A 25,553-nucleotide genomic window follows, 5' to 3' on the forward strand; every position below is an offset into this window, starting at 1 on the left:
GCCAAGAGAGAAGGTTAAAAAAAAAAAAAAAAAGCATAGAGGGGCCGAGAGTGTTGAATTTGCCTGAGGGGTGGGGTATGATGAAGGATTACAGACTGCTTTTAAGAAGTTTTGCCATGAATCAGAGGCAGATAGGAGATGAAAATAGAGTGAAGGGAGAATTTGTTTTTCTCAATATGGGAGATACTAGAACTTATTTGTGAACCGATAGGAACGACCTAGTAGAAAGAAAGAGATCTGTGGTGCAAGAAGTACAAGATAAATAACTAGAAGCAAAGTAGTAAAAAGGGGCAAACGTGAAGGGGTTTGAGAACAGAACTAGGAGAATTACTCCTTAAAAGCAGGAGGGATATTTCTTCCATTTTCAAAGGAAGATAGCCCAAATGGTGCAGATGCAGACAGGTTTGAAATTTTGATGAAAAGCAACTTGGGAGCATCTCATGGATTCTGTGTTTTCGATTAAATGCAAAATATGTCTCTTAACTTTGAGTCTGGTGGAGAAGGGTTTGGGCAGATTGAGGTAAGTATGGGAGGTTTGAATAGTTGTCTCAAGGAGAGGAAAGACACACCGCCTGAGGAAATGTAATTGGGTCCCCAGGCAGTGTTGAGTGTCCATCTAGCACTTGTGGTCACACATTTTACATGAAATTGGTTAGCCCAGATGTAGATGCCTTCGGTCCAGTTTATCTAGCTGCTCGAAGGCTGTCATGGAAAAGGTGGATGTTTGAGGTCAGCAAACTGGAGTTTTGCCAGACAAGAAAAGGAAGGAAGGGGAGAGCGAAAAAAGGGAGTTAAGAATATTTGCAAAATTCCGTGGAATCTCTGTGGGCAAGGGTGGAAGTGAAGACAGGAAGGTGTGGAGGATAGGGAGAAAGTGGATCGGTTAATTGATCAGAAGCCTCGTGAGCGCAAATAAATGTTGCAATAAGGATTCTGCAGTAGGTGAGCTGGAAGGCTTGGAGGCTGTAGCTGGAGAGAGGCTCAAAATTCAGATTTTGGAGGTGGTGGTGTGGTTTCCAGTGATGACAATGTCCATGACGTAACCACTGGCTGAGCAGCTGAGGAGTAGTAGAACGACTCCAAGAAGACCAGCTCAGGTTACTGGGAAGCCAGGAAGTTGCTAAGGATGATGGGATCTTTCTGATTTTTGTTATTAAAACAAATTCCCATCAGACAGCAAAAGATAGATGCAACCCTTGTAGTGCTATTTTTATTCACAACTTTAAGGAGTCTGCTGTCTGCTTTCTCCTTTTGACTTTTATTTATTTGTTTGTTCAAACAACAGAAATTTATTTCTGCAGCATGAAGGTGCCTGCAGATTCAGTTTCTGGTGAGGACCCATCTCCTTGCTGCGTCCTCACATGGTGGAAGGCTTTACCTTTAGAAGAAATTTAAATTTAATATAAATTTCAACTGTTTATTAGCACCTGCTTTGTCAGTATATGTCACCATCCTATAAATCATGACTACCAACAGAGAAATTCTATCATTTAAATCAATGGCTCAGATTTCTTTTAATTTTTTTTTTTTTGAGACTCTCTCTCATACAAGTTGGAGTGTAGTGGTGTGATCTTGGCTCATTGCAACCACCGCCTCCAGGGTTCAAACTATCCTTGTGCCTCAGCCTCCTGAGGAGCTGAAATTACAGGCATGTACCAACACCCCCAGCTAATTTGTGTATTTTTAGTAGAGACGGGGTTTCACCATGTTGGCCGGGCTGGTCTTGAACTCCTGGCCTCAGTGATCTTCCCACCTCAGCCTCCCAAAATGCTAGGATTACAGTCATGAGCCATCACACCTGGCCCCAGATTTCTTTACAAATTGTGTAATTTTAAAACTGTTGTACCAAGTTTCTTTATAATAAAGATGATTCCAGTATATTTGAGTAGTAGTGGTCCCTAAATGGGACACTCTATATCAAAACTGAAAGGTTCCCCTTTTCCAGGCATATTAAGAACTGCAGAGCCTAGTTTGGGGAAATGGAAGTTTTAGAAGGACTTGAAAAATGTCCATATGAAATAGACAAGTTGTGCTTTCATCCCCTGCTCCTTCTTTTCTTGTCTTCCTTCTGTGGAGTCACCTTCCTATTTTATTCCATGCTCTTGGGACTACTGACTATTGCAATTCCTGTTTGTAATTTATATATTAAAACAATTGCACTAATAGATATATTTTCTGGAAGACAAACTCCACAAGGGCAGAGACTTTATTTTAACAGTGCCTGACGCATCGTAGATGCATAATCAACTGTTGTTGAATGAATGAATGCTCATTGTAGAAAACTAGAAAATACATATAAGGAACATGAAAAAATACCTTCACCACAAACTAGAAGTCTCCTCTGATCCTACCATACAGATAACCCATTGATATTTTAGTAAATATCTTATTAGACACATAAATACTTATCTATATAAAAGTCTAACGAAATGTCTGGAAATAATAAGCCCCAAATTCAGGATAATTGTTGCCTTCTGAGGGTGGAGGGAGGAAAGAGGATTTGATTGAGGAAGAGTATACTGAGAGTTTCCACTGCAATGGCAGTAATTTATTTCTTAAGCTAGATGATGGATACATGAAAGTTTATTATATTATTCACTGTGTATTGTGTTTCTTGTATATGTGAATTACTTCATATTTTATTCAAAATACCTCCAGATTTTTTTTTAACTTTTTTTGAGATGGACTCTTGCTCTGTTGCCCAGGCTGGAATGCAGTGGCACAATCTCAGCTCACTGAAACCTCCGCCTCCTGGGTTCAAGCAGTTCTCTGCCTCAGCCTCCTGAGTAGCTGGGATTACAGGTGCCCACCCCCAAGCCTGGCTAATTTTTGTATTTTTAGTAGAGACGCAGTTTCACCATCTTGGCCGGGGTGGTCTTGAGCTCCTGACCTCATGATCCACCCACCTCAGCCTCCCAAAGTGCTGGGATTACAGGTGTGACTCACCGCGCCCGGCCCCTCCAGATTCTTTAATGCATACACTCCCACAGGCTGGAGTGAGAGTGTATTTTTTATAAAAGTAGGAGCATACATACCTATCAGTTTTGAATCTTGATTTTACTCACTTTTTTCCCTTTATCCCATCTCTCCATGTTAGTGAATATACTTCTGAGCATCACATCAATTTCATTTCATAGAATTACGAGTATGAAGCATAACTTAGTTAACCACATCCCTGCTTGGGGACATTTATCTGATAAGTAATATTGAGTGCCTGGGGGCCAGCATATTCAGGCTGTTGCCATTTTTAATAAACTACTATAAATGTAATTCCTTATTAATGACTCAAGGGTCAAAAGGCTTGATTTTCTCTCATTGTGAGTGAGTGAAGGGTGAGGAGGTAAAACAGAGTAAGATACGCTGACTACCTAAGTATTTAACCAAGGAAAAGAATGTCATTATCCTCTTCTAACCCTCATGTAAACTAGAATGTTGATTTCTCTATAGCCAGGCATTAGTGGGTCTGGGGGCTGCTGCCATTGCCTAGTGGAGGAGTTGGTCAACTTCACCAGGGTAGAGTTGTCTTGTCTGCTGCTGAGTATGATTATCATATTTTTGCTTTGGGTCTAACTTTTCTTCCTCACCAAGAAAGGAGAAAGGGCAGTGTAACAATGACTCTGTCCCTCAGAACGCAGAGAAACACTGAGCTCAGACACAACTACTTCTGTGCAAAACTGATCTGAGCCTTTGGAGTGAATTGACCAAAATTTTTTTTTTCTTTTTTAGACACAAAGTCTTGCTCTGTTGCCCAGGCTGGAGTGCAGTGGCACGATCATAGCTTGCTGTAACCTCAAACTCCTGGGTTCAAACAATCCTCCTGCCTCAGCCTCCTTAATAACTAGGACTACAGGCGTGAACCAATATGCTGGGCTCATTCATTTTATTGTAGAGATGGAGTCTTGCTATGTTTTCCAGGCTGGTCTCAAACTCCTGGGCTCAACTGCTACTCCTTCCTATGGCTTCCCAAAGCACTGGGATTATAGGCGTAGGACACCGGGCCTGACCAAGTTTTTAATCAACATTTGACTTGATTTTTTTTTTCCCGCTGATCTGATTAGTGGAAGACTGAATTACTGATCAATTGAGTCAATTCATTTGAGCAGGTGATGTTTGTAGATGCAATCATTGTTCCAGGTGATTTGGATCCTGTTCTGCATCCTAGCATACCCAGTGTGCATGCAAGATAAGGAGACCAACTCAGGACAGGCTGATCTGTTGAAACTGTAAATTGAGAGTATCTGTGTAAAGGCCCTTCTTTACGCAGTAGAAAGACAGATGCTCCTCTACTTATCATGAGTTACATCCTAATAACCCATTGCAAGTTGAACACATTTTAAGTCAAAAATGCACTTAATACACCTAACCTATGGAACGTCATCACTTAGGCTATCCTACCTGAAAGGTGCTCAGAATACTTATAATAACCTACAGTTGGGCAAAATAATCTAACACAAGCCTATTTTATAATAAAGTATTGAATATCCCACGTAATTTACTGAATAATGTACTGAAAGTGAAAAACAGAATGGTTGTATGGTTACTTACAGTATGGTTTCTACTGAATGCATATTGCTTTTGCACCATCGTAAAGTCAAAGTCATAAGTGGAACCATTGTAAGTTGAGGACTTTCTGCATACTATAACTTTGGTTTGTGAGTGTAATCACTTTGGATGTGCTTTCAGGGATGGCATATGCCCTACTAGCTGCAGTTCCTGTTGGATATGGTCTCTACTCTGCTTTTTTCCCTATCCTGACATACTTTATCTTTGGAACATCAAGACATATCTCAGTTGGTAATTATAAGCATATTTTACAATTATATTTTCTCATATTTAAAGTGTTTTGGCTATATTAAGTGCATTATACCTCTATTATATTGGTGCAAAAGTAATTGCGGTTTTCGCAATTATACTTTTAATTGTGAAAACCACAATTACTTTTGCACCAACCTAATATATCTGTGTTAATGTTCTCAGGGAAATGGGATTTCAGTGTTTTGCCTGCTTTTTATATTCAATGATGTTAGGTAACTTTTTTAATGAAGGGGGAAAAATCGAAAAACTGAAAATGACAGCCTGACTTAACATTTTAGCATGTTTTGGTTTTTAAAAACGTAGTAAATTTGACTCCATTTTTGGAGTCATAATGACTGGGAAAAAATGACACAAGGTCTTTGAACCAACCATTTTACTAGATTAACTTAGAAATTACTAAGTATGCTCATCAAATACATGTTCATGATTTAATTAAAGAGCATACTTATTTTAAATCACTAATATTAAAAGACTGGCAAAATCTTACCAAAACAATTTAGAAGCTAAGCTTGGCTTTCTTTTTTGGTATGGCTTATAATAAGTTTTCCTGCTATTCCTAAAATTTGAATTCTCGCTTGTTAGAATGTCCTAGTAAATGAGTGTTTTAATGCTATTTTGTGACTTTGACATTTATACTAGAGAAAATTTTGCTCCTACATCCATCTGCTGGCTAGACATGTCTACCTCGATGATCCTCTTGAAATAAATGCAACCATCTACTTTATCCCCAACCCATGTTTTCGTCCTTACTTGTATTTCCTCAGAAGGAAATCAGAAAGAGGTTATTGATTGAAAGAACTTCCACACCTTGGACAATCAATTAGTGTTGAGTGCTTGACTAGATGAGGAACATGGAAGCTGATTTTTCTCTTTGGTATTCTATACATTGAGATATTCCAGGTGATTGGGGTTGGGTTTTGAGACCTCAAAACCATAAAGCCTTCCATAATGAAAGGGTAGAATCATCATCATCATCATGGATAAAAATAACAGTAGTGAACGGAGCAGTTGCTGGAAAAACATAATATTTTTTAAAATATAAAATCTTACAGATTGACATTTGATATGAAAAAATGTTTTCTCTTACAAAAAGGGAAAGAAACTTCATACTCCCTTTGCTGTTTTTTTAATCCTAACTTGGACCCTGTGATATTGATCAAGGTACTCAGATCCACAGAGATCATCAGGACATTGGACACTCTAGGAAATTAATGAGATTATATGAAATAAAAGTTGAGTGGAACAAGTAAACACTCAATGTATGTGCTACCTTTGCCAGAAAACCTTTCCTGACAGCTCTCATCCCCGTCCCCACCACCCATACACATGAGGATCACACATAGACAGGTTAGACGACCTTTTGATATACCCACGAAGCATCCTGAATGTTGTATTACAATAATCTACCTACATGTCTCTTTCGCCTATTTCTAGGTCATGAACGCCTCGAGATATCTGCTTTTTTAGCTTCTTTTTGTTGTTGTTGTTGTTGAGACAGAATCTGGCTCTGTCATCTAGGCTGGAGTGTGGTGGCGTGATCTCAGCTCACTGCAGCCTCCACCTCCCCAGCTCAAACAATCCCCCCACCTCAGCCTCCCAAGTAGCTGGGACCATAGGCACTCAGCACCACACCCAGCTAATTTTTGTCTTATTTTGGTAGAGGTGGGGTTTTACTGTGTTGCTTAGGCTGATCTGGAACTCCTGGGCTTAAGTGATCTTCCCACCTGAGTCTCCCAAAGTGCTGCGATTACAGATGTGATCCACTGTGTCCGGCTCAACTTCTTTCGTGAACAAACAATATTTTCCTAGTCACAGCTAAATCTTTTATACATTTTTAAATCCTATGCAGACACATTGAACATTTGTGATTAATAACTGATTAATTGTTAGAGACTTTTTTTCCCCAGGACCTTTTCCAGTGGTGAGTTTAATGGTGGGATCTGTTGTTCTGAGCATGGCCCCCGACGAACACTTTCTCGTATCCAGCAGCAATGGAACTGTATTAAATACTACCATGATAGACACTGCAGCTAGAGATACAGCTAGAGTCCTGATTGCCAGTGCCCTGACTCTGCTGGTTGGAATCATACAGGTAATGAACTTACAAGTAAAATATAGATTGGTGTAATTTTTATTTGAAATTAACTTTAAAGCATATGGACTTAAGATTCTTCTAAAAACAAAACAAAGTAATTTCCTGGAACCCAAAATTATTTTCTAAATTACGTTGTTTTAGGTCAGATGCTAAAATAGTCAGCAAGACCCCACTTATTAAGGCTCACTTATCATCAAAGTCAGAGACAGAAAAAAAGCTCAGAAGAACATGTGTGATTCAATTGAGGATGAGAGAAGGGAAATATACGGGAATCCACAAAGGAGAAAAAGTGTTCTGGTGAGCGGAGACACAGGACCGAAAGCCACAGAAATAAGCTATGGATTTTTGCTTTTCTGAGTACATGTATGGAAATACTTCAAGGTTTTTATTACACTTAGTTTTCAAATTTTAGAGTGGTGGAGGGAGGGGAGTGATAGGGCATTAAGAAATTCATATTTTTTTCTACCAGTATTTTTGTGCTACAGGCAGGCTACTAGTGTTTTCATTGGTATTAAGCTTGATTTAGTATCTCCAGATAGTAGGTTTCTATCTCAGGCAAACGTTTAATTTTTCTTTCCTTTTCCTTATCGTAGTTGATATTTGGCGGCTTGCAGATTGGATTCATAGTGAGGTACTTGGCAGATCCTTTGGTTGGTGGCTTCACAACAGCTGCTGCCTTCCAAGTGCTGGTCTCACAGCTAAAGATTGTCCTCAATGTTTCAACCAAAAACTATAATGGAGTTCTCTCTATTATCTATGTAAGTGTTGCTTCTTGCTCCAGGGATGGGTCACTGTTCATTCCAGAAACAATTGTATTCATTCTCTGAGCCTGGGCCAGGCGTAGTGGCTCACACCTGTAATCCCAGCAGTTTGGAAGTCCGAGGTGGGCAGATCGCTTGAGTCCAGGAGTTTGAGACCAGCCTGGGCAATATAGTGAGACCTCATCTCTAAAAAAAAAAAAAGAAAAAGAAAAAGAAAAGAAAAGAAAAAAAAGAAAAAATCCAAAAATCCGAAAATTTGCCAGGTGTGGTGGTGCACACTTGTAGTCTCAGCTGCTTGGGAGGCTGAGGTGGGAAGATCTCCTGAGCCCTGGAGGTTGAGGCTGCAGTGAGCTGTGATCGCCCCACTGCACTCCACCCTGGGTGACAGAGCAAGAACCTGTTTCAAACAAAAACAAAACCAAAACAAAACAAAACTTGAGTCTGGAGCACCCACATTTCCCTATGCATACTTTGGGAGCCATTGAAAACATTTGGTTGCTTCTGTCAGAAATATCATTGTACTTAAAAACATTAATGAAAAGAAAGTGGTCTAATGAAGTAAAGGCTGCTCTGGAATGTAACAGACTTGATTTCTAGCCTCAGCTTTGTCTCTAACAGGTAAGTGACCCTGGATACATCATGTAGGGTGCTAATTGAAAGCTCAGTTTTAGAACTGGATAGACCTCGATTCAAATTCTGGCTCTAGTGTCTACTAGCCATGTGAGCCAATCACCATGCCTCAGTTTCCTTCTCTGCAAAATTGGGTTAGTAATAGTATATGCCTCATTGGATTGTTAAATAAGAATAGATAAGCACTTGGCCCAGGGGCTGGTACATGACAAGTACTCTAAATAAAGGAGTTATTTTGAAATGATTATTTCAAGGCATCTTTTCTTTTTTATTGGTGAAATGAAATGATTGGAGATGTATCTCTAAAAGCTTTTTCTAACCATGAGGGTCCATAAAATGCATAATGTAAATGTCTCAACAATTATGGATGGAAAGGAACATTAGATTCAGAGATGATTCACCATGCAAAAGAAATGCAAAAGCAGGATGTAGATCACACTAATTAGATTTGAAAAAGGTTTGGGATCTAAAAATGTGTTCTAAATAAAGCATGTTATTGATGCTTGAAAAATGGTGATAATAGTAACATGATGTCATCCTAGCTTGGGGGGAATGATACCATACAAAAATAATGTGTCAACATTAAGAATGGAGTTTGAGTCTTTAAAGACCCACCTATTAGCTTCTAAAACAATGTAAGGCCATGTACACATATCTGAGAATTGGTGAGTATGTCAAGAATTGCTCAATTTTATAACAGTGCCATAATCCCATACTATTACACTCCATCCATTCAACAAATATTACCAAGTGCTTACTACAGGCCGGGTACTACGCTAAGCAGTGAGAATAGACAGAGGAGGCAGAATAACATAGTGATTAAGATCATGAGGCTAGGTGTGGTGGCTCATGCCTGTAATCCCAGCAGTTTGGGAGGCTGACACAGGTGGATCACTTGAGCCCATGAGTTCGAGATCAGCTTGGGCAACATGACAAAACCTTGTCCCTACTAATAATACAAAAAAAATTAGACATGCGTGGTGGCACACACCTGTAGTCCCAGCTACTTGGGAGGCTGAGGTGAGAGGATCACCTGAGCTCAGGAAGTTGAGGCTGCAGTGAGCCAAGATCATGCCACTGCCTTCCAGCCTGAGTGATTGGAGTGAGACCCTGTCTCAAACAACAATAACAGCAACAACAAACAAAAAAACAAAAACAAACAAAAAAGATCATGGACTTTGAACTTCAATAGACTTGAGTTGGCGTCTTGGTTCTCCACCCACTACCCATGATGTTTATACTCAACTTCCCTAAGCCTCAGTGTCCTCAATTGTAAAATGGGAGTATTAATAGTAGCTACCTCTTAGAGCATTGAATTAATAGTAGCTACCTCTTAGAGCAATGAGGATTGAAAAAGAATATATGTGTAAGGCACTTAGCACAATATCTGGCACATAGTAAGAATTGAGTTTATTATTATTATTATTATCACAGATGAATAGACCTCATGAAGCTCGCCGTTCATTTCCTCTGGACCCAGCCTATTATGAAACATTAGCAAAAGCTTTTGATTCAGCATTATATGGGTCATTCTTGATATATTTTTCCTGTCAAATCCTCAGTTTTCTATTAAAAAGGAAGTTTTTTTTTTGAGACAGGGTCTTGCCCTATTGCCTGGACTGAAGTACAGTAGCACAGTCATAGCTCACTGCAACCTCCATCTCCCTGTGTCAAGTGATTCTTCCCCCTCAGCCTCATGAGTAGCTGGAACTACAGGCGTGCACCACCACACCTGGCTAATTTTCTTTTTCTTTGTTGAATTTTAGTGGAGGCAATGTCTCGCTATGTTGCCCAGGTTAGTCTCAAACTCCTGAGTTCAAGTGATCCTCTCACCTTGGCCTCCCAAAGTTCTGGGATTACAGGAGTGAGCCACCATGTCCAGCCCATATTTTAAAATTAAAATTAAAAATTTTAAGATTTTATTTTGGTAGAGACAGGGGTTTTGCAATGTCACCCAGGCTGGTCTTGAACCCCTGGCCTCAAGCAATCCTCTTACTGCATGCCTCCTAATGTGTTGGGATTATAGATGTGAGCCACTGCACTTGGCCAATCCTTAGTTCTTTTTGAGCCTCTGACTGCCTTACTTTGACAGGCTCTGTAACTTTTGCAGCCTCTGGCACATCTTTCTTTTACTTACTTTTACATTTTCTCCATCAAATGTTCACGCATTTATTCCTTCATTCTCAATCATTCAGTTTATCTATTCAATAAACATATATTGAATACTTACCACGTGCCAGGCACTGTTCACTCCCTATACAAACCCAGTGACTCATTAACCTACCAAGACATCTCTTACTGAGTATACTCACCTCATTGGGCAAACATTGCTAGGCCTTCATCTACACAGATCACAAGAGGTCCAAACTAATTGTTGACCTGGGTCCATGGCCATTGCAGGACCCCTGCAGAACAGGAGAAATAGTTCTTCTGGTCTTGTGGGATTATGTTTAATAAGAAACTTTCTGCAAATGATTTCACTTTGACAGGGACAAAAGTGACCAGGAAACACTAGGCCAAGGTCAAAAATAGTTTTTAAACCAAGTGCAGTCATTATGTAACTTATTTCCTGTTGAATATTTTTCTTGAAGTCTCAGTTTAGCATACAGCGTAGAATTTTGCAAGAAACTCCTCACAGGCCACCCAAGTTGGAGAAAGTATTTCAGTCATCTCTATATGGTGGTGAATATAAGTTTGCTCTTCTGAAAAAAAAAAAAAAAAAAAAAAAAAGCAGGTCTGAAAATGATTGCGTAGGGTTAAATGAGCTGCTTAGTCCCTGAACAGAGAATTTTGCTTATGACATCACCATTACAATTATACATGAAAGAATCCTTCAATAAAGGCAGAGTAGTAGAGGATTCTCCCAGGAAAGATTGTAAGATTGTTGCAAAATACTTTACCTAGAATGTTAACTTATCTTTGTTCTAAGGTTGCACTTTGGTTTGTCCTGGCCTCTCCCCCAAAGAGGCACTGACAGCTAGAAATAATGAATGCAAAGAAATAGGGGAGAAAATATTAGAAGAAAAAGAAATCAGTTAATTTACAAATGTCAGAGATACTGGATGTAGGAGGCAGAAGGGAGAATGACAGGGTATTGGCAGCAATTTAGAGTTAGTTAATACCCTTGATGCTACCATGTAGCTACTCAGTTATCTAAGCAAATCCCAGTCCACTTAGGGGTTGATTTTCCACCGTTCAATTTGAATGGTTTGTCTCAGTAGACAAGGGTGAGAGCTTTGAAAGCCAACACTAAGCTTGATTAGATTTGTTACTTTGTACCTACTTCAGTATGTAAAATTTATACCATTATATTAAAGTAACACTTTAAGGATTGATCTATACATGTATACACAAAAGATATGGAAGGAAATGTGTGACAGCAAAAGGTGGTTGTGAAGGGTTGGTGATATTCATGGAGATAAAAAACAAAAATAAATTCAGCTCCAATAGTAAACCGATCAATTTTCTCATACACATTATTGGGCATAATTTTTTTCTCATGGCTTCATAAACCCAGGTAATCCTGGGCAAGAACAAAGAAATTATCTAAATGAAATTGCCCTAAAATTTTCCAAACACAGCAGGAAATATGGTAAAATATTATCTATTATGAAAAAGTTCATTATCATAATTTGAATTACTTGGAATAATAAGTTAAAATACAGAATCATATGTGTATCCATACTATTAACATATTTTATGGTATTTTAACAGTAAAGTAAATTAGAAGTACTGTTCAGTGTTTTTGTAGAGTCTAATTGCTATGTCGTTAAGTATAATCTTATATTATTAGATAATCTTATCTTATATTATTATATAATATAATCTTATCTTATTATATAATATAATCTTATATAATATAATCTTATCCTATTATATAATCTTATATAATATAATCTTATCCTATTATATAATCTTATATAATATAATCTTATCCTATTATATAATCTTATATAATATAATCTTATCCTATTATATAATCTTATATAATATAATCTTATATAATATAATCTTATCTTATATAATCATATATAATATAATCTTATCTTATATAATCATATAATATAATCTTATCTTATTATATAATCTTATATAATATAATCTTATCTTATTATGTAATCTTATATAATCTTATCTTATATAATCTTATATAATCTTATCTTATTATATAATCTTATATAATATAATCTTATCTTATTAATCTTCTCTTATTATATAATCTTATCTTATATAATATAACTTTATCTTATTATATAATCTTATATTATATAATATAACCTTATCCTATTATATAATATAGTCTTATCTTATTATGTGATATGACCTTATTATATAATATAATCTTATCTTATTATATGATATAATCCTATCTTATTATATAATGTAATATTATCTTATTATATAATATAATCTTATTATATAATATCTTATCTTTTATTATGTGATCTTATATTATTACATAATATAATCTTATATTATTATATGATCTAATATTATCACATAATATAATCTTATATTATTATATGATCTTGTTATTACATAATATAATCTTATATTATTATATGATCTTATGTTATTGCATAATATAATCTTATATTATTACATGATCTTATGTTATTGCATAATATAATCTTATATTATTACATGATCTTCTGTTATTACATAATATAATCATATGATCTTATGTTGTTACATAATATAATCTGATATTATTATATAATCTTATATTATTACATCATATAATCTGATATTATTATATAATCTTATATTATTACATCATATAACCTGATATTATTATATAAGATTATATTATTACATCATATAATCTGATATTATTATATAAGATTATATTATTACATCATATAATCTGATATTATTATATAATCTTATATTATTACATCATATATTCTTATATTATTACATCATATAATCTTATATTATTACATCATATAATCTTATATTATTATATATTCTTATTACATAACATAATCTTATATTACATAATATAATCTTATATTACATAATACAATCTTATATTATTACATAATATAATCTTATATTACATAATACAATCTTATATTATTGCATAATACAATCTTATATTATTACATAATACAATCTTATATTATTACATAATACAATCTTATTACATAATACAATCTTATATTATTACATAATACAATCTTATATTATTACATAATACAATCTTATATTATTACATAATACAATCTTATTACATAATACAATCTTATATTATTACATAATACAATCTTATATTATTACATAATACAATCTTATATTATTACATAATACAATCTTATATTATTACATAATACAATCTTATATTATTACATAATATAATCTTATATTACATAATACAATCTTATATTATTACATAATGTAATCTTATATTATTACATAATCTTATATTACGTAATATAATCTTATATTACGTAATATAATCTTATATTATGTAATATAATCTTATATTACGTAATATAATCTTATATTATGTAATATAATCTTATATTATATAATCTTATATTACATAATATAATCTTATGTAATCTTATATTATGTAATATAATCTTATATTATTATATAATCTTATATTATGTAGTATAATCTTATATTATTATATAATCTTATATTATTACATCATATAATCTTATATTATATAACCTTATATTATTACATAATATAATCTTATCTTATATAATCTTATATCATTACATAATATAATCTTATATAATCTTATCTTATTACATAATATAATCTTATCTTATTATACAATACAATCTCATATTATTATATAAGATAATCTTATTATATAATATAGTCTCATATTATTATATAATCTTATCTTATTATATAATATAATCTCATATTATTATATAATCTTATCTTATATAAGATTATATAATATACATATAATCTTATACTGTATTATTATATAATATTATTATTATACAATAATAATGTAAACTATTTCAGTTTACATGGTGAGTTTTATTTCTGCAGAGATTAAACTTTCTATCATAGAGCTCTTCTTAAAAGATTCTGAATGATTTCTCAATATGTAGGCAACTTATTTACATACTCAGATGCCTTGCATGATGCAATTGTGTAATATAAACTGATTTTGGTTTTTGAACCTCATGTTACATTTTTAATCCACCAGACATACTTTTTATTCAAAGGTCTAAGTGATTCTCATGGATTAAACTGGAATCCTGTAGTGATTATTTTTGTAAGGTAAAAATGTTTGTGTGATTGGGATAATGATTCTAAATGTTTTGTTTTTCAAGTTTCAATTTTTGCATCTTGAGTTGAAAAGTACACCTTTAATGAATAGACAATTCATCAAAATGTTATACCTAGCTCATGAATTAATCAGGGTCATCCATCAGAAAACTGATTATGTAAAGGACCAAACAGCAATGATAACTTTTAAGCCTCTGGGATAGGTAGGGCTGTTTGCTCCTGTGTTAAATGCCCTAAGTTCTTGTTATTGTGTCTGCTGGTGGTAGTTATCCCATTTTCTTTTTCACTCTGCTGTCCCTGGCATCATCTTGTTTCTGTCGGTGTATCTGCCTTTAGCAATTTTCAGTGACTCTGAAAACCAGACAAAGTGAATTTGTTAGTACTGGGTTTCAAGAAAGAGCAAAAGTACCCTCTGAGTGAAAGTTCAAGAGTCTTCCTACAAGTTAAAAGCCTGAACTCTAGTCCAAGTGTTTGGTGGGAGGTATTTTGCTTGCATAATAACTTCTCCCCCATTCCCTTACTCTTCTTGAATGTGTTCCAGTGAGTTGAGGTTGCTGGCAAAGTGACTCCTAGATTACTTAAGGTTCATTAAGTACTTAGAGTTCATTAAGCTCATACATAATTATCACCAGATTATCATCCTTATAATTATTTTAAAAGTAGTTTATCTGTGAAAATAAGTAAAATACATGTTATAAACTATAAGATGCTCCATTCTTTTATCTTCCTGTAAAAATATGTTTATAAAAAAGCTCATTTAAAGAAAAGTTACCTTCTTTGAGATTGTCTCAAAGAAATGTCTCAAAGATACCTTCTTAAATCATGCCTTCTACAGGACTGAAGTTAATATAACAAAGATATTAGTGTTCTTCCTTGGGATTCTTCCTTGCTAATTTCCTTGAAAACACCCTTGATTCCCAGAAGTCTCCTATTTATAAAACAAAACGAGTTTTTCTTGAATTGATTCATCTGTCTACTTAAAGATTTTTTTTTGGCCAGCTGTGGTAGCTCATGCCTGTAACCCCAACACTTTGAGAGGTTGGGCAGGAGGATTTCTTGAGGTCAGGAGTTCGAGACCAGTCTGGGCAAAAAAGTGAGACACTGTCCCCTGCCCCCACTGCCTCCCGCCCCGATCACTACAAAAAATAAAATAGCCTATTTATTGTACTCTCTACAATAAATAAAATAAATATAGATGCCCGCCTGCAGCCCCAGCTACTCTGGAGGGTGATGTGGAAGATTGCTTGAGCTCAGGAGTTCGAGGCCACTGTACTGCGGCCTGGGCAACAGAGCTAAAAAAAAAAAAAAAAAAAAAGTTTTTTTTGTGTTATCTTAGTTCAAGTTTGAGAAATAAAATTAAGTACCAAATTTATTTCAAAAAATGTACGCTTGTTAGGAGATATACCTAATGTTAAATGACGAGTTAATGGGTGCAGCACACCAACATGGCACACGTATACATATGTAACAAACCTGCAGGTTGTGCACATGTACCCTAAAACTTAAAGTATAATTTAAAAGCAAAAAATGAAAAACAAAAAACTACAGATTCAATTCAGCTTTAGTAATTTAAAAAAAGATTTGATATAATTATATCATTATAAAATCAAATTTTTAAAATAAAACATGAAATTGTTTTAATTTTAAAAAAAAGTATGCTTGGCCTATATGTCATTTCAATAGCTTTTCTTTGCCAGAAAGAATGAAGTCAGTCTACCTGTGTCCACATATGAAGTATTTTAGGATTTTTTGTTATTTTTTGTTGTTATCTATATCATTCAGGTTTAGGAAAGAACTTTACCTAAAATACTGGCTAATTGTGCCAAAAAAAAAGAAAGCTAGAAAGAAAACACACACACACATATACACACACACATATACACACACAAAAAAAACAACCAACTGATCAACTGGGAGTTTCAGGTTTATCAGCCTTTAGTCTCAATGCTGTATCAGTGTAGTAAAAATCAGGCTACTTGATAGCACCTAGAAACCCATTTTAAGATATAAACTTGTAAAGCATTTCTGCAAGTAAAACTCAGTATGTTTATAATGACATTTTTTCTTTTAAGACATCTTTATTATTATCATAAAAAATACAGAGAAGCAAAAATAAATGTAGAAATCACCCAGTTTTTCCTTTCCAAGTAAACAATCATAAAAAACTTGGTGTATATATATATTGCAGTAATTGTATGTATGTAATGGTCTCTGTATCAACCAACCATTTTTATCATTTTACTGAAAATTTGAATGTTGTTTGACGCTGATATCATGGTTTTTCATGTGGAAAGATTCATATGAGAATTCATTGTGTGTGTGTGTGTGTGCTTGTGTCTGTGTAGCAGCAGGAAGTATATAAAATTATTTTCTTTTTATAGACACTGGTTGAGATTTTTCAAAATATTGGTGATACCAATCTTGCTGATTTCACTGCTGGATTACTCACCATTGTCGTCTGTATGGTGGTTAAGGAATTAAATGATCGGTTTAGACACAAAATCCCAGTCCCTATTCCTATAGAAGTAATTGTGGTAAGTAGAATATGTAGTTAGAAAGTTCAGCATTATTTGGTTGACAAGCAAGGAATTATTAAGACCAATGGTGTTTTTAACATCTTTTGTTTTATTTCAGACGATAATTGCTACTGCCATTTCATATGGAGCCAACCTGGAAAAAAATTACAATGCTGGCATTGTTAAATCCATCCCAAGAGGGTGAGTGTGCTGTTCCTCTTAGAGAGTACTAATACATTAAGTCAGTAAGTCAGTCCTTTTTATTTAAATGAAACCTTTTATTCAAGCTACATTTCACTGATGGTCCTTCAATAGTCCTATTTGTGTGTGATCTTGAAGAAACAACCATAAGACACACAGTATGTGTGTAGATAAACGTCAAGCCATTTGTTTAAAAGCAGCCCGTGTATGCTCTTTTTTCTTCATTTTCTTAAAACATGGCAGGACATGTACAGTTAACACCAGACTCCTGATTTAAACTTATACATAACGTTATAATATAATATAAATAGAATCATTTCTTAGTAACATCTATTGCACTGTGAACAATCTGCTTAAGGAATCAGGGACATCTGGCCTAAATCCTCTATCATTTAGTTTAATCAATTTTGGATAATAATTATATCCCTCGTACCTATAAGTAAAATGCATTATCTTCAAGGGAAGTTTTAGAAACATTTGGTAGTTTGGTGAATTAGAAGAGTAAAAGACCAAGGTCCTGCATTCATCTCTGTCACCTTCCAGTTTTGTGACCTGAGGAGATTCTCTTATATAAGACAAGGACAATGAAAACAGCTGAAGCCTCAACTCAAGCTTATTATGAAACACCAGTGAGATCTCTCATGAAACGAAGCGTAGTCAAGATACCCTACACCACAATCTTCTCATATGGGGTTACAAAGGAAGCCTAGATGTTTATCATATTTGTAACTTTCACTCATAACATTTAAGACCAGACTTGCTATTAATCAAGAAGTACTAGTTTTCCCTAAGACTAGAAGAGTTTGGTACCAGTGTTTCTACCAGGAAAAGGAGTGGAGGAAAGGGAAGGGCAGGGAGCCACTGTTTGGTACCAGTGTTTGTTTTCCATGCTCTTAGTAGAAACTTCCTCAGGCAAGCTTATTCCCAGAGCTTATTCTACAGGGAACCGCTGTATTCCCATTTGATGAATCTTATAATTTCTTCTAATAATCTGTTTCAAACTATTTGAAAAAGCACAGCTGGGTACATGGGACTTAATTGACATGCTATCCGTTATAGTGTGTCTCAAACTTACGTTTTTGTAAGAATCACATGGGATCCTTTTTCACACAGATTCTTGGTTCCTACCCCAAACCTGTTGAATCAGGCTTTCCAGAGGAGGGGCTCTGGAATTAATATTTTTCAAAAGTGCCTCAAGTGATTCTTGCCCTCAAGGAAACTGGGGAAACTCTTTAAGAGAGGATCAACAAATCTAATCTAACAATTAGATAATTTCATTAGTTAGAAACAATTACAGAGAAAGATACTTTACAGATCTCTTTTGTCAGGCTTCCTAGGATCTATCAAGTTATAGGTGGTCCACAGAGCAGGCCCTGTCCCATCCATCCGTGTTCCATTAGTTGGTTTGGGGAACTCATTTCTTCTGCCCTAAATTATCCTTCCAGGTCCTCTGCAGAGCTTTCCTGTGCGCTCCTCCTGAGAACAGATTTCTAGCCTCTGGCCCTTGAGTTTAATGAAGCTGAATGCTTTGACAGACCACCTGGTCAGCTTGGTCAGCTAGTTTAACCTGCCTGGCCCCAGGGACTTTAAGCTCCTCCACGAGGGCAGTGACCCCATTGGTGTTGTTCAGCTCTGTCCCAGAGCACAGAGCTCATCTCACAGTAAGCTCTCAGAAAACACTTGTTGAAGGAATAAAATACCCAAGCGTATGTCATTATAAACAAGCCACAACAAAGGCCTTGGTTATCTGATCTCACTTGGTAGCACAGAAGCAATTCTGACGATATTAACAAACCTGAATAAGAAAGAGTGGAGTGGAGAGATTGGAAAAAAGCAAGCAGAGTATTAAAGTGGCCCTGAGGTGAGCACAGTGAAAGGAAGAGGGACAGAGAGATTGCGATATGCCCCCTTTTGATCTCCTCCCTGCTTCAGTCCTCCATTAAGGCTGCTGCTGGTAGTTCCCTTTATCCTACTGAGGGTGGGGACCATAAATTAGGATCACTCCTAACCTAGGACCATAGGTTAGGACCGTAAGTTAGTCCCCAATAACAACGCCCCATTGGACAGCCAAAAACAGTGGCTCCATGCCCTTCTCTCCACTCCCTTTCCTGGTAGAAGCATACAACTTTTCCTTGTCCAGTCAACATCTAAGCGCCCCACTAGGATTCACTCATTCTCTCATCCTGAGTGCTTTCTTAACCAGCAGACACTATGAGGGCCAGTCACGTGCCTCTCTTCTCATGCAACTGGTCCTTATCTGCAACTCGTAATCTGCCCAGTTCCTCACTCATCCTGCCCAGGCTTCTCTTTTACCTCTTCTGTTACAGTGATGTGTGTGTGTGTGTGTGTGTGCACGCGTGCGTGGACGCACATGTGTATGTGTAAACCCATAAGAAGATTGACAGCTCTGTCCTTTAAATTTTAATCCCTATTCACTCTCTTGCCTCCTGTCCTTGCCAGTTCCAGAGGTCCCCTTGTTGTCATGTTTGTTACTCTCTTTTTTCTTTTCTTTAGCAGAGTCTCACTCTGTCACCCAGCCTGGAATGCAGTGGCATGATCTCTGTGGTGTGTGTGTGTGTGGGTGCGTTGTGTGTGTGTGTGTGTGTAAACCCATAGCAAGATTGACAGCTCTGTCCTTTAAATTTTAATCCCTATTCACTCTCTTGCCTCCTGTCCTCGTCAGTTCCAGAGGTCCTCTTGTTGTCATGTTTGTTACTCTTTCTTTCATTCTCTTTCTTCCTTCCCTTCCCTCCCTTCCCTCCTTTTCTTCCCCTTCCTTCCTTCCTTCCTTCCTTCCTTCCTTCCTTTGTTCCTTCCTTCCTTCGTTTGTTCCTTCCTTCCTTTCTCTCTCTTTTTCTTTCTCTTTCTTTTTCTTTCTTTCTCTTTCTTTCTTTCCTTCCTTCCTTCCATCTTTCTTTCTTTCTTTTTCTTTCTTTCTTTTTTCTTTCTTTTTCTTTTCCTTTCTTTCCTTTTCTGAAACAGAACCTCACTCTGTCACCCAGCATGGAATTCAGTGGCATAATCTCAGCTCACTGCAACCTCTTCCTCCCAGGTTCCAGCAATTCTCCTGCCTCAGCCTCCTGAGTAGCTGGGACTACAGGCACACACTACCATGCCTGGTTAATTTTTAGTAGAGACGGGGTTTCACCGTGTTGGCCAGGCTGGCCTCAAACTCCTGACCTCAGGTGATCCACCTGCCTCAGCCACCCAAAGTGCTGGGATTACAGGCACTGTTATAGATCCCTTTTGTCAGGTTTCCTAGGATGTATCAAGTTATAGGTGGCCCACAGAACATGCTCTGTCCCATCAATCTGGGTTCCATTCATTGGTTTGGGGAACTCAGGCCTACTGTTGTTTTTAAAGTATGTGCTTTGCAGTTGTACTTGAAAGCATGGCACAGGGGCAAAGCCAACAAAACCACAGGGTTTTTTTCATGGCTGCTTTCTGAGGGCTACTCTTCTCCTCTACCCAGAGGGGTGGTGCATTTGCCAAGTGTTCAGACCCAGTCTGAAGTACTCTGGTATTCTGTTTGGTATTCTGTTTATGACGCTGGCCTGTCGTTTGTGGAATTTTGGGCCCTTCAGGGTTCACTTCTCCCGATCTTCATCTTTTCAGATAAGTGTGTGTTCACATGCTCATTCCCTTGGGCTCTTCATAGTGTTGTCTTATGATCAGGCCTGACATGCTTGGCTGGATCCAAACAGGCCCACTGAGCAAAAAATTTGGAGAGTTATATCCACAGAAGGAGGGCAAGGGCAAGGGCAAGAGCAAGGAAAAAAGGCTTACTTACAGGTCATGAGAAGATATCCAGATGGGACTTCAATTGGTTTGGGGCAAATAATTGGCATACTTAGGGTTCAGCAAGACAGCAGACATGAGTGGCAGGAGTATGACAGACTTGGGTTCTCCCAATATATACCAAGAACCTACTATATGTGTAGGCACTAATTACTTACACGAGTGATTCCTCATTGAATCTTATGAGAAGAGTATATAGTCCCCATTTGACAGCTGAGGAAACCGGGACGTGGTGGGTTTAAATAACATGCCTAAAGTCATTGGAGAGTGATTCTGGTCCTTTGCACTTTACACTTTGCAACCATGGATAATCAAGGATCAGGTCATATTTGGAGAACTAGGCAGCCAGGCAGGCAAAGTGCATTAGGCTGCTATCAAAACTAAACTGTATGTGAAACTGGAAATTTACCCTGACAAGTCCTAGTGACCTGAAATAGGGTTGACTGGGTCTCAGGAGCAAGTCAGGAGCCTGTTTTGAGAAGTGTGGTCCCAAGTCACATCCCAACTAGCAGGTGATGTGATGCTGAGTCACCCAACTGTTGGATCAGGGTTTCCAACATCCTGTCTGTCTACAGATGGGGTTCATTCCAGAGTCTCGTTGTGGTGTAGGATGGGATATAAGGAGAAAAGGAGTCTGAAAATTAACCTCACTGGTAGGGAGAGTAAGGCTACAAGGGCAGAGAACCAGACAGATCTTGTTAGGCAGGAAATCGTCTAATATCTAACATTTAGACCTGGACCCACTAACTGACCTCAAGCAAATCACTTCATGTTTCCAGGTCGAAGTTCCTTTATCAACAAGACAAGACAAGAGCGGTGGATTCAACAATACCTAGGATGCTTGCTAGGTTAACTTTCTCTATGGTTTTCTCTCAGAACCTTATTTCTATTTTATTTTTACCGCTCTTCTCTAATTATAGGCGAAAATGTAGTTTCCTTATTAAAGAAACTTTAGGCATAAGTGAGGTAGGTCAGGGAGATCTTTCATGGCTGGGGGCCTCTGGAATTACACCATATGGATCGTCATCAAGATATAGGTCTAGCTCCCAAATTTTCATATTTGAAACAACCTCATGGTATAACGTGTAGGTTAATTTTTTTATATGGTTTGTAGGGTAGCTCTGGTTTTGTCAAACAGTAGTCATTGGACCCCACAATCATTGAGATATTTTAGTCACTATGGAGCATTGTGATAATTACATTAATTTAATCTTTTTTGCCTTAAGAAGATTTTAAATGTCCTGGCTCTCAAAAAAAGGATTTTCCACTGAGCTCTTTTAGCATCATACATTCTTTGTCTCTTTAACAGACCTGATACCTCTTCAAACGCAGTAAATCTCATATTATGGCTAGAATCTCTTTTAAATTCAAAGACCTCCTTTAAGATGGAATTGTGGAAGAAGAAACACTAACATGTGAAATGGCACAGATGGGGCTGTATGATATTAAAGAATCAGTAACAGCAGATTTATTCATGTGAGAGATAGAGAAGAGTCAGCATGGGTAGGCTCGAAAATACAGGACAAAGAAATCAGCCAGTGAGATAACACCAACTTCTGATTAAACATTATAAAAGCTGCTACTACCATGTATGTATTTCATGTGCTTTTTGTTCTTTTGGATCAAGTACTTTCACGTCTAATATGTGACTGAGCAGATATAGCATTTGATGAGACGGGGAGAAAGAATGGTGGTCAAATCTTCACAGCATTTTTCACTTAAAAACTCACTAGGTTTTTGCCTCCTGAACTTCCACCTGTGAGCTTGTTCTCGGAGATGCTGGCTGCATCATTTTCCATCGCTGTGGTGGCTTATGCTATTGCAGTGTCAGTAGGAAAAGTATATGCCACCAAGTATGATTACACCATCGATGGGAACCAGGTATGGGTGCCCTTTTGCTGAACTGGTTTTATAGGGCTGGAAACGGGAAAAAAACATAAATGGAAAAGATTTTGGTGTCAGCTAAAGAAGGGGTTGGATTCTTTCACCAGACCTTATTGGGTTGGTTTTCCTCTTGTGTTTGCTAATTAGAAATTATTTTGGAATAGGCACACTGCATCACTTTGCTTTTTTAAGAAATAAGTTGAAATAACACTAATTTTAAAAGAGCTAATTCAGTCAGGTCATAAATAACATTCAAAGTGAACATATTAGGTCAGAAAGAGAATTCATCATGTAACCCACTACCTCTTGGCAATTATTTTTAATGGCAGTTATAATGTGACAAAACAGTGCAACAAACATTAATAATAGTTGTGACCACTTTAAATTGAGGTGGTTCACTGTGCAGTTAATATATACAGGCAATTTTTGTAGGCATGTGATACATTGCCAGGTAAGCTGATTTCACACTGCTTGCAAATTTGCAAGTTCTGTGTCTGTTTCTGAAAATACGGTATAGCAATGACAGTGGTTAAACGGTTAGTAATCAAGCAGAATAACAGCACTGCTAGTAGTAATATGCTTCATAGCGAATATTCAACCACAGAAAAACACTTTAGGTGAGAGCTGCAGACATTCCATTCACTAGGCAGTGAAAAAGCTTAGCAAACGATCAGGTGCTATTTCTTGTCAACTTTAAAAATTATCGAGAGCAATGAGACCTCTCTCAGATGGTATGGAGTCCAAACTCCTGATGTCGTAGAAGGACCCCAAGTACCTATCACGGTAAAAATTAAACTAGACCACCACGCAGGGTGGGCATGGGAGTTTTTGTTCTTAATGTACTTCCTGAAATACTCAGCGAAGGTCTTGCAAAGATTCAATTTGTAGGATCGTTGTCATCCAGTCTCTCCCTTAGGAATTCATTGCCTTTGGGATCAGCAACATCTTCTCAGGATTCTTCTCTTGTTTTGTGGCCACCACTGCTCTGTCCCGCACGGCCGTCCAGGAGAGCACTGGAGGAAAGACACAGGTAGGAACAACAGCCTTATGATATCCATCTCAGAGAACAAGTCAAGGAATGGCAACCGAAGAAGGCTGGCACAGAGCTTAGCAGGACAATTTGCCTTTCAGACTTGTACTTACTAATCTGATTCACCGCAGGCCTATTCCTCTTGTTCCACTCCCTCACCTGAAATCTCTTAAAAAACAACATGTATGGTTTTCTGATACAGTGATTCTCAAATCTATTTGTCAGTGCTTACCTGACATGTAGCTACACTTACCTGCTTCTCCATGGTCAATAACAACTGACAAGGAATCAGTAATGAAGGATGCTGATTTTTGTTAATTTGTTACCTGGGGAGACAGACGGCCCTAGTAAAAGCACTTCCTGGCTTTAGGAGTTATTCTATTTTCAGGAAAGTGAAAAGCTCTATTCACATTTCCTTTACAAGGATCAGGAACTTCCTCCAGGGGTATTTGGTCCCAAAGAACAACAGTTTGCTAGCCAAGAATATTTTTGTTGTAACATTTTCGGCATTTCTTCCTGAGTAAGATTTATGTTCTTGAAGTTCTACATGTGGGTTTAATCTTATCTTTTGAATGTGGTTTGCAGTTGTTGCCTTTACAAGGTGGCCAAAAAGCCAGCATCCTAGTTATTCTCTGGATAATCCCTCCTTCAGTGTTCAGAAAGCTCAGGAGCCATGCTCAACGGCCACTCTTTCCAGCAGGACACAGTCGAAGAGACCACACCAAGCAGATGGGCACAAGGGACAGACTCAGGAATTGTGCTTCTGTCTCTTATGCCTTGAGGTCTTTATCTTCCCAACACAGAACTATTATTTAGGAGTAAGAAGTGCATTGAGACTACAAAGAACAACAAACCCAAACTACGTAGTGCAATACACACACACACACTCATGCACGCACACACACAGAGTCTTCGCAGTCTTCAAATGGGTTTTACTAAGGTGGGGACACTTAAAAAATAAATATAAGTCGGGCATAGTGGCTCATGCTTGTAATCCCAGCACTTTGGGAGGCTGAGGTGGGCGGATCAGTTGAGGTCAGGAGTTCGAGACTAACCTGGCCAACATGGTGAAACCCCTTCTCTACTAAAAATGCAAAAATTAGCCAGGTGTGGTGGTGGATGCTTGTAATCCCAGCTACTTGGGAGGCTGAGGCAGGAGAATCGCTTGAACCTGGGAGGTGGAGGTTGCAGTGAGCCGAGATCATGCCATTGCACTCCAGCCTGGGTGACAAGAGCTAGACTCTGTGTCATATATATGTAAATATATATATATACACACACAAATATATATATATATTCTCATATATATATATATATACACACACAAATATATATATATATTCTCATATATATATATATACACACACAAATATATATATATATTCTCATATATATATATATATATATATATATATATGAAAATAACTGAAAAAACTAATGACTCCAACAGTGACTTGCCCAGGGAGAGCTTTAATTGTCCCCAATATGCATGTGATGCTCCTTTCCTATTTATAATGGATCTTGTGACAATCTTGGAAGAATTGGCCTCTTCCAGTTTT

The 25,553-nt window shown here is 36.9% G+C and overlaps 1 protein-coding gene across 1 annotated transcript in view; it reads left to right on the forward strand.

Annotated features, from left to right (window-relative positions):
• Nucleotides 1–25,553, forward strand: part of SLC26A4 (solute carrier family 26 member 4) — a 56,212-nt gene that overhangs the window by 6,437 nt on the left and 24,222 nt on the right. Inside the window, exons 4-10 of the mRNA XM_063642114.1 lie at nucleotides 4,684–4,794; nucleotides 6,723–6,907; nucleotides 7,504–7,668; nucleotides 16,947–17,099; nucleotides 17,200–17,282; nucleotides 22,814–22,961; nucleotides 23,881–23,994. Of these exons, the coding sequence (XP_063498184.1) occupies nucleotides 4,684–4,794; nucleotides 6,723–6,907; nucleotides 7,504–7,668; nucleotides 16,947–17,099; nucleotides 17,200–17,282; nucleotides 22,814–22,961; nucleotides 23,881–23,994 (959 nt within the window). The remainder of the gene's footprint in view (nucleotides 1–4,683; nucleotides 4,795–6,722; nucleotides 6,908–7,503; nucleotides 7,669–16,946; nucleotides 17,100–17,199; nucleotides 17,283–22,813; nucleotides 22,962–23,880; nucleotides 23,995–25,553) is intronic.

The sequence above is a fragment of the Symphalangus syndactylus genome, chromosome 6 (genome assembly GCF_028878055.3).
Source record: "Symphalangus syndactylus isolate Jambi chromosome 6, NHGRI_mSymSyn1-v2.1_pri, whole genome shotgun sequence".
NCBI lineage: Eukaryota > Metazoa > Chordata > Mammalia > Primates > Hylobatidae > Symphalangus > Symphalangus syndactylus.